Below are 17,936 nucleotides of genomic sequence, written 5' to 3'. Positions count from 1 at the left end.
TTTATTGCATTTAGTTTTCAATCGCTCCAGAGACCAATTTCCAGGCTGTTCAGGACCCAACCTTGATCCTGGTTGGCACAGCAAGCAGCACAGTTTGCGGCTTCACCAGAGTAATATGTTTGCTGCTAAGTACATTAGTATTTCTAGTTCCAAATTATGTACCATCCATTGTTTCCAGACCAAACACAAAGATAGTTCAACATTACATGAAGTCTACTTGGGTAGTTGCCAAAGTATGAACTACAAAAGAAAATCAGGTATTTGTTACTACAATACTCACTTAGCTGTGTAGTGTCAGTTATGAATCTAGAAGCACTCTCAAACTACTGGATTGAGAACTGGTGAAGTGGTCAGATACACTTAGGGAAAAAATAATTTGTCTCTATATTATGTAGAGCTTTAAAGGTAACAAATAGCAGCTTGAACTTCACCCAGAAGGAACCTGGGAGCTAGTGCTACTCAAGCAGCAGCAGTGTAACATGGTAAAATTGAAAGGTGCCCAGCACTGCTCTAAATGCCACATTCTGTATCAGTTGTATCTTCTGGGTGGCCTTCAATGTTGACTTGAAGGCACCCTCTCAAACAGCGTTTAAACTAGTGTAATTATATCTTCAATATAATTTGTTATATGACTTGGAGAAACTTTTCTGGACACCTACATGAGAATGCAATGGAGAGACAGTCCTCTTCATTGCCCTCAATGCCCATGAGAGATGTGCCTAATACTTGTCTGACTGCCTTCATGATAAAATGCTACATTACTAAAATATGGACATCTTCCACCTTTTTTCATGACAGAGATTTCCTCCGCTCCCAAATTAGGGTACAGAAACAATTAAAAGCAGCTATGTTGGTAGCCTATTGTCCTCACCGTAATAGGTGTGTGAAGGAATGGGAAGTTTCCCTCCCACCTTCAATTAACGAGGTGCGGATCGCAGCCCTTCCGAGAAGCATATCTCTTAATGAGCAATAAATAAAACCCGAGAACATGTTCTAATGAAAACAACTTTAATATGAAATAAAAATAAAACCTTATTATCTAAACCTTACATTTTGGCAAGAGCAATTGTTGCCCACCTCCTCCGGCAGGCGAACAAAATATCAGAAGGAAAATACAAGAATGTGTGACGTATTATGAAAACATGCGCAGTAAATCATTGTCAGATAAGAAAAACATTTCTACAGTATAACTCAGAATATAAGCTCAATTGACAAACAAATTAACGTAATTTTGCTGATCAAATTGCTCCTTGGCATTAGAAATTCTAACAGAGCATTCCATCAAATTTTGTTAATCTAAAAACAAATATTTTAATAGGCCTTATTTTACAGACAGCTACTGATACGTCACCATGTTCACCAACTTTAGTCTTTAATATATCTAGGTTGCACAACTTCCTCACAGCTTACAAGAAAAGACTAACCCAAAGTATGCTCTGTCCTGTGCACCGGTCTGAGGACAAATTGAGGCAGTTTTATTGGTTTTAATGAGACCATGAAATTTTGAACCAACTCAGACAAAGGTTCTCTCGGTGTCAATGTTGAAGTCCTTCAGAATGACCAAATATGGGTTCTCCACTATTATAATGGACAGTCAGATCAGTTAGGGAGGCTGTTGAGCTGCATCAGTCAGAGATTTCCTAGTCAATACTTAATTAGCACAGCATTGCCTCATCATTAGCTATCTAGTCTAGGCTGATGCAGAATTGGAACTGCAGGTGGGAAAGCAAGTTGCTGGTTATCCAGTAGCCTTTTTATTCAGAATTAAGTTATGGATGAGGACAACTTTGTTATGAATTCAAGAAGCAGAGAGCAATATCTCCAGGCAAGGAACCAAAAGCCATGAGATCAATGCATTCGAACGAAAGGCAGGACCATTAAAAGAAAGAATCTACATATTTGTGTCCTCTAAACAATGCCATGCCACCCCATCCCATGTATTTGCTTGTTTGTTTAACAAATTTATATAGCCAACCACTCAGAGGTGACACTTGGTGGATTATAACATCTATCCTTTTCTCAACCTGCAATCAGCTATATGTGTGCCTCTCATCTTCTGTAGAGGACTAATCTATTGGTCTCCAAAGCCAGAAAATTTAAGATAGCCAAGATGAAGAGTGAATAATTAATTATTTGAAGTACATTCAAATGTTTTCTCCACGGCCTTTCTAAATAGTCTAACCAAGCTAATCCGATTCCCTAATGGTCTATTTGCTATAGGAACTAGCACTTTGTCTCTGCTTGTTTTCAAATCTACACTTAAAATAGTGGAGGCATGCTCCTTAAAAAAACAACAACATGCAGTTCAATTTGCAATGTTCATGCCTGCCAGACCCTCCCTAGAGAAGCATGGACTTAATCTGTTTAATGTGTGGGTTACATGCAGCTGCAATGTCTTTCTCCCCCACCCCCATTAGCGATGGACAAAAGTTCTTGGGATACCATAAAGTCACATTAAAGAGCTGTGCTTATTTTAAATGCCAGAAAAGGAGATTAGCATTTTGGTTCACCAAGACAGCACCTTAATATTACAGCTTGCTTTCCCAATTTGCAGATTGCTTGTTTTCAAAGACAAAGAAAAAAGCCTAAAATGTATTTGTAGAAATTTGTCTTCTAATTCCTATTAGTCATCCAATACATGACAATCATTTCAGCTACTGAACAAGAGGGTGGAAACTGATCATTTAATCTATACAAAAGAGATGCTTAATAATTTAGTGGTCAAGGGCCACATGTTTCCTACAATAACTTACACAGATAATAGAGCAAATGTCTGAACTTTTCAATAATTATACTGTTACTCAAAATAATTCCAAACCTGTGCCAGACTATGCAGTGTTACAAATCTGATCCCAAAAGACACGGGCTGAATGTAGCAGCCTTCAGAGCAGTTGTAAGATCCCAGGAAGACATGGGGTTGTTTTAAGGAGTTATACACAGGTGCTAATTCCACCTCCTTGCATGCTCTGAAGCACAGTTCTCTGGCACTGATTTCCAAAACTGAACAACCTTAAGTGAATACAGACCTACTGTTGCATTGAATATTTCTGTTAGAGCAGCTAGTTAGAAAACAAGACAATGGATTTCCTTGTGGGAAGCTGATAGGAAGCATCAGAAATCTTCCTCCTCCTTCCCTCTTCCTTCCTCCTTGCTGTTTCCTTTCTCCCTTCCTGTCCTTTTTTTCCTCTCCTCACTATTATTTCCTTCTTTCTATCCTTCCTCCCTTCTTTTTTCTCTGCCTCCCTTCATTCTTTCCTTACTGTTTCTTCCTTCCTTCCCTTCTCCCTACTTTCCATCTTTCCTTTCCTTCCTTCCCTCCTTTCTTCCTACTTTCCCTCTTTCCTTTCCTTATCTTCCCTCTCCTTCCCAGCAGGCAAGTCAGTGTCTGTTGCTAGCTGGGGGAATGACCAAAGGGTTGCAAGAGAGTAGCTGGGAACCTGGAACCTTCAAAATGAGCATCCCATGACCACAGCAGTAGCCTGCATTTTTGAAGCAGCAGCAGCCTGGCACCACTGAAACACCAATAACTTTCCCAAATTTTATTCCCTAAGAAGTCATGAAACCCAGATTTTGGATGCATTTTGTAAGTTAGTCTATCTTGTTGCCCTATGATGGACTATTCTGTCCAGTTAAAGGTTATGGAAATGGAAGTTTTAATACTACATAGATGTCTTCATTTGCTCTCCTAATAATGGATTTTAAGGTTACTCCATAAAGCAAATTTTAGAGATATGTGCAATATCTCTCAGTTTTTGAACGTTAGGGTTGGGGAATACTGTGTACAGCCAAGAAAAAAAACACACCTATCATGAAACAAATCAACCCATTTTTTTACTCAAGACACAAGGGTTCAAATTATTCTATTTTGGTCATGTTATATGAAGACTAACTCCAGAGAGTTAGGTCTTCATATAATATGTTCCAAATAGAAGAGGAATCTAATGCTAGCAAAGGTAGAAGGAAAGAGAAGAGGGTGACCAACAGCATGGAGGATGAACAATAGCAGTGAGTGCACTGTTAGAAGACTTGAATGATCAGATTGGGGACAGGTTGTCATGGAGACAGTCTATATGTATGATTGCTAGGAGTAAAAAGTGACTTGATGACACTAATCAATCAATCAGTGTGTAGTGGAGTTGCCTTTGTGTTGGAAAAATTTTGTGCTGAGCAAAGTAGATAAATTGGCAAGGAGTGCTGCCCTATTGTTCTTCCAGCAAAGAACTTCTACTGGATTTGAGCGCCTTTCTTTCTAGAAACAGCCTATTTGGAGCCAACCCAATGTACACAAGAACACAGAAGTGACCATGCTCACTATCAGGCAAAGGAAATGTGCACTGATTGAATGATAAGTTTATGATATGAGAGATTATCGTAGGAGCTTTTCTGCATAAACAGAAAAACTGATCTCTCAGGCAAGACTCATCAAAAGCATCACCAACAGTGACATTAATCCAGACATTTGACACACTTTTGTTTATACAATAAAATAAGTTTTCCTCTTCCTTTAATAAATTTGGATTATTTTCTAAAGCCAGCTACTTTCCATCGAGCTAAAGCACATGAAGAGAAAAGAGTTTGCATTAAGACAATTGGGATCTCATTAAAAAAAAAACTGTCACTACCAGGTTGCTGTCCGTTGTCCTGAAACCAAAGGCAGTTAACATTTCATAAGCCTTGCATCTTGCATGCATTTCTGCTGCCTCATTTCACATTATTGACTAACATACTTTATAATTAAGACCTTTTTTTTACAGCTGGCGGTATCAATCTAGACTTTCCACAGTCCAATATCTATTTCCTCATCTAAGCCTCAAACCCACTGATTTAGTAGAGCCCTTCCTACCTGGATAGCCAGAAACTCCAGGCTCCATGATTACATTTTAATACATTTTTTTGCTTCCATTCACATGGTGTGAAAAATGTTCGGCTCTTGTAAAAAACATGTCTTTTAATGGCATCTGTCAGAGCCTATCAACCGTCAGAAAATGTGGCTAAGTAAATAATACCATTTGTTATTTTGGGCAGGAGCAGCAACCACTGGAAATCACATCAATCAGTTTTTAAAAGGCAAATTAATAATAGGATATATGGTGACATAAACACATTAACATGGAAAATTCATTCAATTCCTCCCCCAGCAAATACCCCTCTGGGTAATATAGTAATAGCCAGGCCCCTGAAAGGGAATGGTTAGCTGTAATACTAATGTTCAGCAGCCAATGAATTTGCAGGGTATCAGATATACTGGTTCAATTGTGTTGCTCAAAAGGACTCTTCACAAAGCATTGAGCTCTACACCATACTGCTGATATACATATAATGTAGGACACATACTAGAAGCTTAAATTCATGTCTTGGGATCATTGCATCTTGTTTCCTCTCGTTTTTCTTTCCATTTCATGTCTGATTTAAATTCCTCAGGACAACGTTTGCTCACTTTTTTGAAACACTATGCAAACAATATATGAGGATTAGGCCATCAAGATAGTCCACCAAAGAAGTACCACCCTATGTATTCGCTCTTATCTTTACTGTAAGATTACATTAAGAGAATCTTGCAAGACTGAAAGTATTTCCACCTCCCTTATTTTACTCTCTAGAAAACTAGGGATGGTCTCTTCTGAAATGCTTCCCATATCCTCTCCTCTCCTTTTATGAGCTGAGAAATCTTTTACATGTTGTTCAATATGTGTCTCTTCTTCCTATTTCCCAAGATCATTCCCGCATACCGTTGCAGATGTTAATGTAAAGCAAATTTTAAAAATTTTACATAAACTTTTGTTTTGTTTTGCTGTAAAACCCAACAGGCTGACGAGATTAATGAATATAATTGAAAACAGCTATATCAGTCTGGCAAATCTAGTCTTGAATGCACGCAATCAATTAAGAACTTCAGAACTCTCAATTCATTTTGAAAATAACACACACATACTAACTCTAATAAACTACACACAAGTCAAGCATCTGAGCATAGACTGCTTTTCACAGGGAAATGTCAGTACCGTGAAGTCCACTGTGTGATAACCTTTCTAAAACAGCTTTTTCAAAAAAAATATGTGAGATATGTTGGGCTACCACTTTCATACTTTCTCATTCCCTATCTATCCTGTTAGCCTTTTAGCAGTGGGAATGGGAGCAGGAGAAATCTTGGAAGGAAACCATTCTCATTTCCACCATTAGCAATTCTCCCCACACAAAATAATAAAAATCTGGGTATATATTAAGCTATTTCGTGGGACTTTGGTGCGGGAACAGGACCAGTTTGCATCCGGTTCCTTCTGGTTCCCACACCTGCCCTTGTCTTTAACAAAGTGAGAAATTGTTAATCTTCATATATTTGTTCATGTTTATTTCCTATTATATAAAATATAATAAAACTGATATTTTAAAAGTGGGGATTGCATCTTGGAAAATCAACCATTTTGTTTCTGAATTTTGGGGTGTTGGAAGAGAGGTTGCTCACCTTGAAACATGCACATGAATAATTGTAACTTCTGTCATTTGATACTGTGCAGTATGTGGAGATAAATTTGCATGATCTCTCTTTCATCCTAATCCTATAGGCATGCAACACCTCCACTCGGATCCATGTGATATATAAGATCTCCTTAGTATACATCCTTCATAACATTTTTGTTTGCTAACAAAAGAATAGCCTGTTCTCATTCTGTGGCAAAGAAAATGCCTGCTGTGCAGAAGGTCCCAACTTTAACCCTCATTTTTCAAAATATGTTTAATAAATAAGCAAGAAAAGCGCATATACACATCCTTCTAAGATTTAAGTTGCTATATGATAGCTTTGCATGGATAAACCTGTCATTTGTGCAAGGTATGGATTAATATAGGAAGCAGAAATAAATGCAAAGCAGTTTCACTGCTAGTGGTGGATTAAGTTGAATACATTTGTTTTAGGATATGTGTTACATATTAACTTTATGGTAAATAATATTATAAGCAGGAGACTCTGATTTCTGATATATATGCAGCCATATTTTACTTGCTAACAAATAAGTAACAAAACCTAGCAATTTGGACTAAGAAAATCTAGCAGTTTGGAGTGTGACATGGTATTTAGTTTTCGGTCATTTAGAAGGTATCAAATAATGATGTACAAAATGCTCTTGTTTCAAACAGTTCTGAATTTAAAATGCCCTATTTTGCACCTTGAAACAATAATTTTGAATTCCAAACACGATGTTCCTACCTTTCTGGAAGTGTTTTGAGCTTCAAGCAGTTGCTTCAAGATTGAAATGCTTCCAAGATTATTCAAATAACCCATACTAAATTGAAAACAACTGTTTCAAACTCGAATAGGGCAAAACTAAATTCAAAACATTTTCATACCCTCAACAGTCAATGGAAAATTCATCAAGTCCCAACAATATTCCTAATCAGAGGTAACATTAGGTCCTTAGAAAAGGGACAATAAAGCAAGATGTACTGCAAAATTTCAAAAGCACTCAAGTCACAAGGATAGGTTCTATCACTATAGGGAAGAGGGGGGGGTCCTGAATCGACATTCTACATCTGCTGAAGAATATTAGAATATTTTATTGCTATACATAAGGTCAGGAAATAGCCAGATAGTATATCAAAGAAAGCTTGACAAGATGAACCAGATAAAGGGAACATTTCAACAATAGAGAGTTGTACCAATAGTTGTACCTGTATTTGTAAAAAAAACTTTGTCAGCTTTAACCATTTTCACCCTTTCCTATATACATTTCATTTTTCATGACAATTTAATGCTTATTTATCCAACAATATTATTCCATTGAATTAAATACGGAATTGGCTCTAAAGCTTATGCTGACTGGTGCCCACACAAGAGCCATTACTTCCTTTAAAACTGGCTTATGTAATGCCATTAGAGAGGTTTTAACTAAAAGAAAACATGCAGTTATGCTCAGCAAATCAAGCATCCATTTTTTTCTACTTCCATTCTCATTCTCCAGAGAGATCCAAATAACTGATAAAATGAGTGGGATATTAACTGCTGGATTAAAAAGCTATAGACTCCCACAGAAAAATATTACCTGCAGCCATATGTAAAGGCATTTTATGGAAGACCCTTGCAAACAGACATAAAGGCTGCACATGTTACACCTTAATGGAATCTCTGAAACAGAGATTCCTTTAAGGAAAGTGGGCCTGAATTTGCAGAGTGGTTTGGTTTCCATGTCTCCTTCTTTTATTCATGTGTATTGTTTCTTTGAACTCAAGGCCGATAGTGTTTTGTCATTAGGAAGTCAATAAATAAGTAGGTAAATAACTAAGGATGTATGTATTAACAGTGAATTTAACCAAGAAGTTGTAGTAAAGTTGGGAAAAATGACTGAAATTGGGGCAATTTCACTCATTTAGGGATTGCTATGAAAAGCAAGGAAATAATTTGGATGTTAAGAATTTGGGTACCCAGGGAGGCAGGACAGAGGAAAATGATAGATAGATATATGCATAGATAAACAAGGAGAAATAAATATAGAAATTACGGGAAATAAGGTAGTTTTTCACAAGACCACTGAAAATCCTACAAAGATATATGAATTGGGGCCTTATATTCAAAAGGGGAGGTGATCCATACAACTGAGAAGGAGAAATAAAACTTAAACATTTGAAAAATAAATAAATATATGTGGAGTTGTGGGTCCACCCAAACCTAGAGATATTGATTGATGTAAGCAAGAGCTTGACCACAGTGAGGCCAAGCATGGATGAAATAGCTAGGAGAAATAAAAAGAATACTGCAATGGGAATCTATTAAAGCATGGATGCTCAAACTATGGCCCGCAGGCCACATGCGGCCCGCCAAAGCCATTAATCTAGCCCACACAGGACCACGAAGCTGCCCTGCTCACATCGCCCCGCCCACCCTTTGGCCGAGCGTAGGACTTACCTTTGCGAGCCCTACGGACTGGAACTGAAAGGTAAAGCCGACAATTTTGGCCTGCAGAGACCTTCTGGAGGCAGAGGAGGTGGAAAGCAGGGCATACAGAAGTCCCAGGAGGCCAAAAAAATGGGCAAAATGGCCCATTTTTCACCTCCCCCGCCTCCAGAAGATAGAGAGAGAGAGAGAGAGAGAGAGACAGACAGACAGACAGAGAGAGAAAGAGAGAGAGAGGGAGAGAGAGAGAAAGAGAGAGAGAGAGAGACAGAGAGAGGGAGAGAGAGAAAAAAGAGAGAGAGAGAGAGAAGAGAGAGATTTCTCAAGCTCCTTGGGGTTAAGAAGAATTGCTGCAAAACTGAATTTTAAAAAAGGCAACCAAAAGGGCAACATGCAAACAAAAGCAAATAAAACACCCCCAGGAGCAAAACAAATTAAAGTTTAATTTGTGTGCATTGTTCAATGGACTGTTAAATAGGCCATGCCCATTTAGTCACATGACTTATCTATACTCACCCAGTCACATGACCACCTAGCCACGCCCACCCAGCTGATCCAGCCCCCAACAGTCTGAGTGACCGTGATTTGACCCCCTGTTTAAAAAGTTTAAGGACCCCTGTATTAGGGGAAGAGACCGAAGCATATGTAAAACCTCAACTTTGGGTATGGCAGGAAGGAGGGAGAGACAAGGAGGAATGAGAAGGAGGAAATGACTTCTTCATGGCAGTAAGGTTATTCATGGCAAAACTCATGAACAAGAGATGAAGAAGTAAGACATGAGGTTTTGTGCAAGAAATGCCAGATCAAAAATTGGCTGCTGTGTCCATGTGATGCAAAACTCAGGGAGTTTATATGTTAGGAGTTGAGAAGCATTTTACAAATTTGACCCAGGAAGAGGGGGAAAAGGCCTAAAGATTTACAGCAAGCACTATAGCTTAGCAGAGGAACATAATGAGCACATTATGGAATGGTGGAGCAAGGGTAAGAGTGGCTTACTTAGATGGCTTAAAAGGGAGGGAGGACTCCCCCTTTGGGTTGGCAGTAGGCTTGATGAGTAAATAATCCAAGAGTTACAAGAATTTCTGCTTGGAAAATCTCTGGGGGATTCAGCTCACAAACCCAGAACCAGCTCCATTGTCAAACAGACTCTAGAAAGAGTGCAGAGAAGAGCAACAAAGGTGATTAGGTGACTGGAGACTAAAACATATGAAGAACGGTTGCAGGAACTGGGTATGTTTAGCTTAAGAGAAAGAAGGACTAGGGGAGACATGATAGCAGTGTTCCAATATCTCAGGGGTTGCCACAAAGAAGAGGGAGTCAAACTATTCTCTAAAGCACCTGAGGGTAGAACAAGAAGCAATGGATGGAAACTAATCAAGGAGAGAAGCAACTTAGAACTGAGGAGAAATTTCCTGACAGTTAGAACAATTAATCAGTGGAACAGCTTGCCTCCAGAAGTTGTGAATGCCCCAACACTGGAAGTCTTTAAGAAGATGTTGGATAGCCATTTGTCTGAAGTGGTGTAGGGTTTCCTGCCTAGGCAGGGGGTTGGACTAGAAGGCCTCCAAGGTCACTTCCAACTCTACTATTGTATTGTATTGTATAGTACATAAAATGCACATCAGGGGTGGTTTGCTGCTGGTTTTACTACCAGTTCGCAACCTGCATGCAAAGCACGAACCTGCGCTGTTCAATGTAAATTGTTCTTCACGCATGCGCAGAACAATTTACAGTGAACTGCGCACGCACAATCACTAAAAACCAAAATGGCAGTGGCTCAGTGGTGGCGAGGGAACCGGTTCGGGGGCATAGCAGGCCTGGGTCACTGTTAGTTCTGAAACCCAGGTCTGAATTCCACTACCGGTTCAGCCAAACTGGGCCAAACCGGGAGCAACCCACCTCTGTTGTACATCCTGTTTATTTACTACCAGGGTCCCTAAATACAAGGGGGGAAGCATATGCACTCCGTTCCCTTTTTTCACTTGTGTTTTAGATCTTCCTTCTGGAGATCCCTCGCTTGCCTTCTCATACGCACATGTTCCTCCTCTTCTCTTCTAGGGCAATCTACCCCTTGCTTGCAGTGTATCCAACAGGCTCTCTGAATTCCTGTGACTGCAACAGGCACTTCCATTAAGGCATTTTGCATGTACAATCGTCTTCCCACTCCTTGCCCAATTGTTGGACCTGTCCTACACAATGCCAGCAGAATGAAATGGTGGGGATGATGGCATGCCTCTATGCTGCTATGCTGCGGTAGCTGAAAGACCCTCTGCAGTTAATAAAGTCCCCTGCTGTTAATAAGCAGATGCACATATAGTAAAAAGGTTGTAAGAGAGAACTCCAAAGTGACACTAGTCTACCTGGTATGCTTAGTCTCCCATTTCCAGATGCTGCCACCTCATGTTTAACCATATTGATCAAGCTAATCAGTCATATTAGAAATACCTTCTTTTTTACTGCAACCATCCCTTCAACAACCCTAAAAACTGCATCTTGAAAGCATCATCATCATCATGATACTCTATAAATCTGCAGAGAACTATTAATCCACACAAACCAGCGGTGGGTTTCAGCCAGTACGCACCGGTACAGGCATACCGGATGGTGAAATTTAGTGTGCCTTCCTGTACCTGATCTTCCAGAGGCCCGATACCGGAACGCTCCTGCCCCTGGCCTGGCCCCCCTGCTCACTCCACCTGCCCACCTGCCCAGTCGCCGCTCGCTCGCCCCGCCTGTCTGCACCAGGCTTGCCCTGCCCACCCACTTCCTTTGCCGGAGCGAAGGATTGGGAGAAGTCCATGTGGCGTGCGCTCCCTTCTCTTTGACAGCTGTCTCGTTTCTAATGGAGGGAGGGGAGTCCATGCGTTTTTCCTCCCTCTGCATGGATTTCCCGCCCCATTGGAAACGAGGTGGCTGTCAAAGAGAAGGGAGTGCATGCCACGTGGGCTTGTCCAACAGCCGAAGAAGGAACAGGAGGCGAGGATTCAGCTGTTGGACAAGCCCATGCATGGATTCCCCCCCCCCATTGGAAATGAGGCGGCTGTCAAAGACAAGGGAGTGTACGCCACGTGGGCTTGTCCAACAGCCAAAGAAAGAACAGGAGGTGAGGAAACAAGGCGGCTGTCTCTCTCTCTCTCTCTCTCTCTCTCTCTCTCTCTCTCTCTCTCTCTCACACACACACACACACACACACACACACACACACACACCCTGCATATTTAAGGGAGACTGGATCAGCTGGGAGGCTGGCAAAAATGAAGCCTCTGTTTCTCCGCAGCCTTCGGGCTGCAGGGGCAACAGTGGTCATCATCCCCGCCTCCTTCCTCTGTGAGTGGAGAAACAGAGGCTTCTTTTTTGCCAGACTCCCAGTTGATCCAGTCCCCCTTACATATGCCCCCTGCATTGCGGCAAGCGTAGTAGGTGTATCTGTGTTTGTGTGTAACATGCGTGCCTTCCATGATGGGCGCAACACCTTCAGACACCCACCAGGTCACCCGCCGAGCGGCAGAGAAATCTGGCTTCGGCAAAAGGAAAAAAAGCAGTTTGAAATTAGCCCTCTCTGCCCCTCTACTAAAAAGGCCGGAATCAAGGCCAAGAGATAACAGAGCGACTAATCATATTCAGTTAACCCCCAGAGCGGTAAGAGGCTGAATTGGGGGCTCTGTGAATTGGCTTGTAGGACACAGATATCTGATCATAGGATTTATTGGGCACCGGTTTTAGTTCATACATAGAATATATCTACGAAAATAATTGGAAGGGATGTACGTGTGTGAGAGAGAGAGAAAGAGAGAAAGGAAGGAAGGAAGGAAGGAAGGAAGGAAGGAAGGAAGGAAGGAAGGAAGGAAGGCAGAAAGGGAGAAGGAAGAAAGTGGGAGAGATACACACAAGGAAGGAAGGAAGGAAGGAAGGAAGGAAGGAAGGAAGGAAGGAAGGAAGGAAGGAGCGAGAGTGAGAGAAAAAAAGAGGGAGAGACAAAGATAGAAAGAGAGAAAGAGAAAGAAGGAAAGAGAAAGAAAGAAAGAAAAAGAGAGAGAGACAAAAGGAAGGAAGGAAGGAAAGAAGGAAAGAAGGAAAGAAGGAAGGAAGGAAGGAAGGAAGGAAGGAAGGAAAGAAAGAAAGAAAGAAAGAAAGAAAGAAAGAAAGAAAGAAAGAAAGAAAGAGAACTTATGACCACAATTGAGCCCAAAATTTTGGTTGCTAAGCAAGGGCATTATTAAGTGAGTTTCACCACATTTTCCAAGTTGGCCAGGCCCACCCAGTCACATGACCAACACACGCACACACAAACACACACACACACTCTAATTTCTCTAATCCCCTGCATACATGCAACCACCAACTCTACATGATGACTTCAAAGACTCTCTGCATTTAGCATCTCCTCAGTCACATGTTCTTCCCTTGCTAATGGCAAGGGAGGGAGGGAAGGTTGTCAGGCAGATGCTTTTGATATCAAGCAATACAGCCAAATAATGGAAAAGAGAGGAGGGGGCATCATTTCCTGGATTACACTTTCCTTTCACCTGTATACTGAGCTGGGCTGGCTCTACCCTACAGATATAAATCACCTGGCCAGCAATATGTATGTTTCGTGTACTTGGGAATCTACTTTACAAGAGCATTTCTCTTTCTAGATTCATACCTGGAGCAAACTGGGCAAGTAGGAGACTTCCAGAGGGAAGGGTACTGTGAATCATCACCCATGTGCAGCAATCATAACCCATGTGCAGGAGACTTCCAGAGGGAAGGCTACTGTGAATCATCACCCATGTCTAGACTTTGCTCTGGTGCATAGCAAGGATAGTTCCCTGAATATTTTCACTGTCTGTTTTTTAAAAGCAAGTCTTTCTCTTTAGTGACTGGAAGTGATCACAGAGGAAAAGGTTTTAAGAAAACTTTGGCCACAGGTGCATTTTGATGCTGAAGAATAAGATTTCTATGAGCCATTGGACCTCCCCAAGATTAGCAGATGCAAGAATATCTGATAAATGCAAACATATACATAACTTTTACAAGAGTTATGTTCATGTAAGTATGCAATTCTGGGTCTTTCTAAGGCATGGTTCTCCAACTGAGCTTTCAGCACAGAGGGATAAAGGATCAACAGCTTTTCCAGGATGCTTCCATGTCTCAATGTTGGTTTTGAGCTATAAAATCTTATATATGGTGCTGGCGCTTTTAGAATTCAGGAGGGCTGTTTTGTTAGATGTGCTGTGCTACTTTAATGATCCCTGTTGTTTTAAATTGATTGTTTTATGATATTTACGATGTTTTTATGTGAGCTGCTCAAGGCTTGTAGACTTGGGCAGGATATAAATTATGCAAATAAATAATCTGGATTATGACAGATTGATAGCAATGCGTCACTAACACAGAACAAAACCTAAGCACACACATTATTTTTTTCTGCAGTTCTGTAAAATAATCAAATATTTCTAGCCTACCTTTGTAAACAATTAATTCTGAAGTCACTAGTTATTTACTAGTGGCAGGCTAGAAACGTTTATTTACATTACAGATGGAATAATTAGTGAACTAGTATTTATTTTCTGTTAATTTATATTCCAATAAATATTAAATACCGAGACCCAAAATGTTAATAACTGGGATTGTCCATCTAAATAACTAAGTAGATTAGGTGGCCTTTCCCCCTCTGATTTCAAAGTGGACATACATTAGCTACTTTTTTTTTCTCCCTGCCAGTCCTAGAACCGCTCTGGCTGCCTGCCAAGCTATCAAGGCCACTGAGTTCCTTGGCACTGATCTCAGAGGCCATGCCTTTCTTCCAGCCAACTCCTCTCATGCCTAGATTGTCCCCTGGGGGCAAAGCAGCTGCACAAAGTAAATCAGGGTTTGATTAACAAATTATTACATTCAAAACAATTCATTTTCAATGCAAAAGGGTTTGGTAAACGCTGGAGGATGTCTTGGATTAAGCTTTCTCCGAGTGGGATGTTTGCTCTAAGTTTTTTGCTCTCTGTTAGAGTTACTGTTCCCCTTCCAATGCAGGGCTTGTGACTTATGAACGGACATTATTCCTGGCCTCTCCCCTGCCTGCCTCCTCCTCTCCCCAGCTCTAGGCTTATTTGGGAATTAGCACCAGAAGACCAAGCAGATGGTCCAAGCATCCTAAGGGACTCTACCTGAAAGGAATAAGATTGTGGGACCTTGATAAAGGAATCCTATATGGGTCAGTACAGAAAAAAGCAACAGAATTAAATGGAATTGAAAGGCACATGGAATTACAGCCTGAATAACCAACACCAAGAAAATGTTGACTAGAGAATCTAAATCAAATACATTCCCAATATAAGACTGGAATAGATATTCTTGGCTGAAGTCCATAGGTTATATTGTGTTAAGAATACCCTTCCAAAATAGCATTACATATAGAAGTCATCATAGCATCAGGATAAGAGATTATGAATAATTTAAAAAACATCTTATAGCAATAGTATTTTCAAAAGATCTGGGAAGTCTGATTTCAGTCATCAGCATAGTTTGCCAGAGGCAATGCCATGTTAGGACTGCAGACACTTAAATTAGCCTCTTTTTAGCTCGCCCTTTTAACAACCCTCAATTACCCCCTTGCCACCTCCCCAAAACAAGGGCATTTCAGGCCATTGCCCATGGCCAGACAGTAGTCCTGCAAGCCTTCCAAGGCATCTTGGATAGCTATTCTGTACCTACTTGAAAAAGTCTTCCTTGCAATAGACACTTCCAGATCTGGAAAAGCAACGTTCTGCCAGCTGCATCTGGCAATCTGCACACTTGAGGCAGGAGCCGTGCCAGTGTCGATCAAGGACTTTCAGGATGAACTTATCCAAGATATGCTGGTTGCAACCAGCACACTGGGGGATCTCTGGCAAAGGAAGAACAAGAACAATATCAGCAACAAACAACAAACATTTCTGCAAAGCTTGAAAAGACTGCAGCGAGCAGGCAGATCTGATTGGTGGAGGAGACTGGAGGGGGGGAGGAATTTAGTTGTGCACACCTAAATATGAAGAAGGTACTTGAAGCACATGGGAATGAGGTTGTAAGTTTAACCCTGTTTTATTTTTTCCAACTTAAGATTCTCTTTCCCACATTTTTCCCCAGTGAGGGGAACCTGCAGGAACATGAAGCTGAAGATCACGTGGAAAGTCCATTTTTAACAAGGAGAAAAATGAAAGAAGTTGGTTTCCTCCAGTTCTTATCAGTCCCACTTGCTGCTATTAAATTCTAAGCAGCAACAATTCCATGCCACCACTTCCCTCACCATCATTTCCATGTCGATTCTAGTATAATATTATGACTGGAGAAGATCCAAAGGCTTCTATTCTTTGCAAACAAATCTGGCCTGTTTAAAGTCAACATCTTGTTTGTTTTGTATCATTTAAAAAGCTTGGAAACTTTTATAATCCAGGTTCAGTCTGAAATTCATTTACAGGTACTCCTCGACTTACAACAGTTCTTTAATGACCGTTCAAAGCTACAATGGGACTGAAAAAATGTGATTTGTGAAGATTTTTCTACAGTTACGACTTTTGCAGCATCCCCAAGATCACATGATCAAAATTCGGATGATTGGCCACTAGTTCATATTTAAGACCGTTGCTGTGTCCCGAGGTGATATGATCACCTTTTGCACCTTCTGATAAGCAAAGTCAATGGGGAAGCCAGATTCACTTAACCACCAGGATACTAAATTATCAACAGTGGTGATTCACTTAACAACTGTGGCAAGAAAGTCATAAAATGGGACAAAATTAACTTAACAAATGTCTCACTTAACAACAGAAATTTTGGGCGTAATTGTAGTCGTAAGTTGAGGACTACTTATATTTAGCCTTACCCAATGTAAGACCGAATACAAGTTCTATTATCTATTCATCCATAAACCATTGGTAATTTTTAACCATTTTAGGCTCTGCAGCTAGAAAAGCCCAAATTCTGTAGTCAAATTGTCAAATGTAGGATGATGTGTTATGTATTGATGCAGCTCACAAAAATTAAAGAGCAAGACATCAAGGCCAGGGTAAAACTGAAAAGCACATAATAAGCAGGAACAAGAAACTCATGTAGGATCTATGTTCCTTTTCCCCGAATTTTGTTTGTGATTTCCTTTCTGAAATTAAAGCTGGGATGTTCAGATTTCTGCCAAGGCAAACCATGTTTATTAAGAATATTCAGAAACTTCCAAAACACATTGTTATCATTTTGGATCATGACTAAAATTCAATAGAAATCTAACATTACAGTTTGGACTGTTTCAGTTTCTTGCCATCTAAAATCATTTCTGTTTTTCTTATCATATGGAACTGTGGGCAAATATTTTATCAAATCTTGATTAAAACAGTAGCCAGACAAAATGATTCACAGCATAACACCCAGCTTTATGGTCTCTGCTGGCCATTAAGGCTGTGCAGCATTGTAAAAATATGCAGATTCTTAGTTTTCTAAACTAGAAAATGCTTAAAAGAAACTAGGGGGGAAACCATGTTGATTCAATGAAAATGAAACTATTGCTTTTAAAGGCTTTAGGATTTTAATATTGTCACGATAACTCTTTTTTCAGAGGTTTTCTATTTTCGCAATGTAAGATCTTCATATTACTAAGAGATGGGGTTTTTTTGTTCCTTCTTTCTACCATATTGATCAGTCTACTCTGAAGGATTAGTTGTAGTGACTATACTAAACATCCTCCTTTAAAAATCCTTTCCAAATTCAAATATCCTCCCTCCCTTCCTTTTGGCACAATTCCTTGTGTCAAACTGTGGAATCCAGACATTTAATAAATGACAGTTCTACTACAATCATTTTTATACCCCAGGAAACTTCACCTGCTAATTTCTGTCTGACTGATTTCTGTCACTAAAAGCTAGCAAGAAATTGTTTGGAAAGAATAGCACACTAAGTTTGGATTCCATCATGAGAAATCCTGTAATTAATGAGGTGACCTACATTTTCCCAAGATAAAGGTAAAAATGGACATAATATTACAACAGAAATGCAGTACATTTCACCATAGTGGGAGAGGCTGTGACTTGTGTGCCTATTCAATCCA

At 40.2% G+C, this 17,936-nt stretch overlaps 1 protein-coding gene across 1 annotated transcript in view; it reads right to left on the bottom strand.

Annotated features, from left to right (window-relative positions):
- Positions 1–17,936, bottom strand: part of LHX4 (LIM homeobox 4) — a 51,319-nt gene that overhangs the window by 13,520 nt on the left and 19,863 nt on the right. Inside the window, exon 2 of the mRNA XM_081945983.1 lies at positions 15,578–15,749. Coding sequence (XP_081802109.1) covers positions 15,578–15,642 — 65 coding nt within the window. The 5' untranslated portion in view covers positions 15,643–15,749. The remainder of the gene's footprint in view (positions 1–15,577; positions 15,750–17,936) is intronic.

The sequence above is a fragment of the Natrix helvetica genome (genome assembly GCF_964273705.1).
Source record: "Natrix helvetica genome assembly, chromosome: 3".
Taxonomy (NCBI): domain Eukaryota; kingdom Metazoa; phylum Chordata; class Lepidosauria; order Squamata; family Natricidae; genus Natrix; species Natrix helvetica.
Note: the sequence above shows the minus strand (reverse complement) of the source record. Positions and strands in the feature narration are given on the sequence as shown.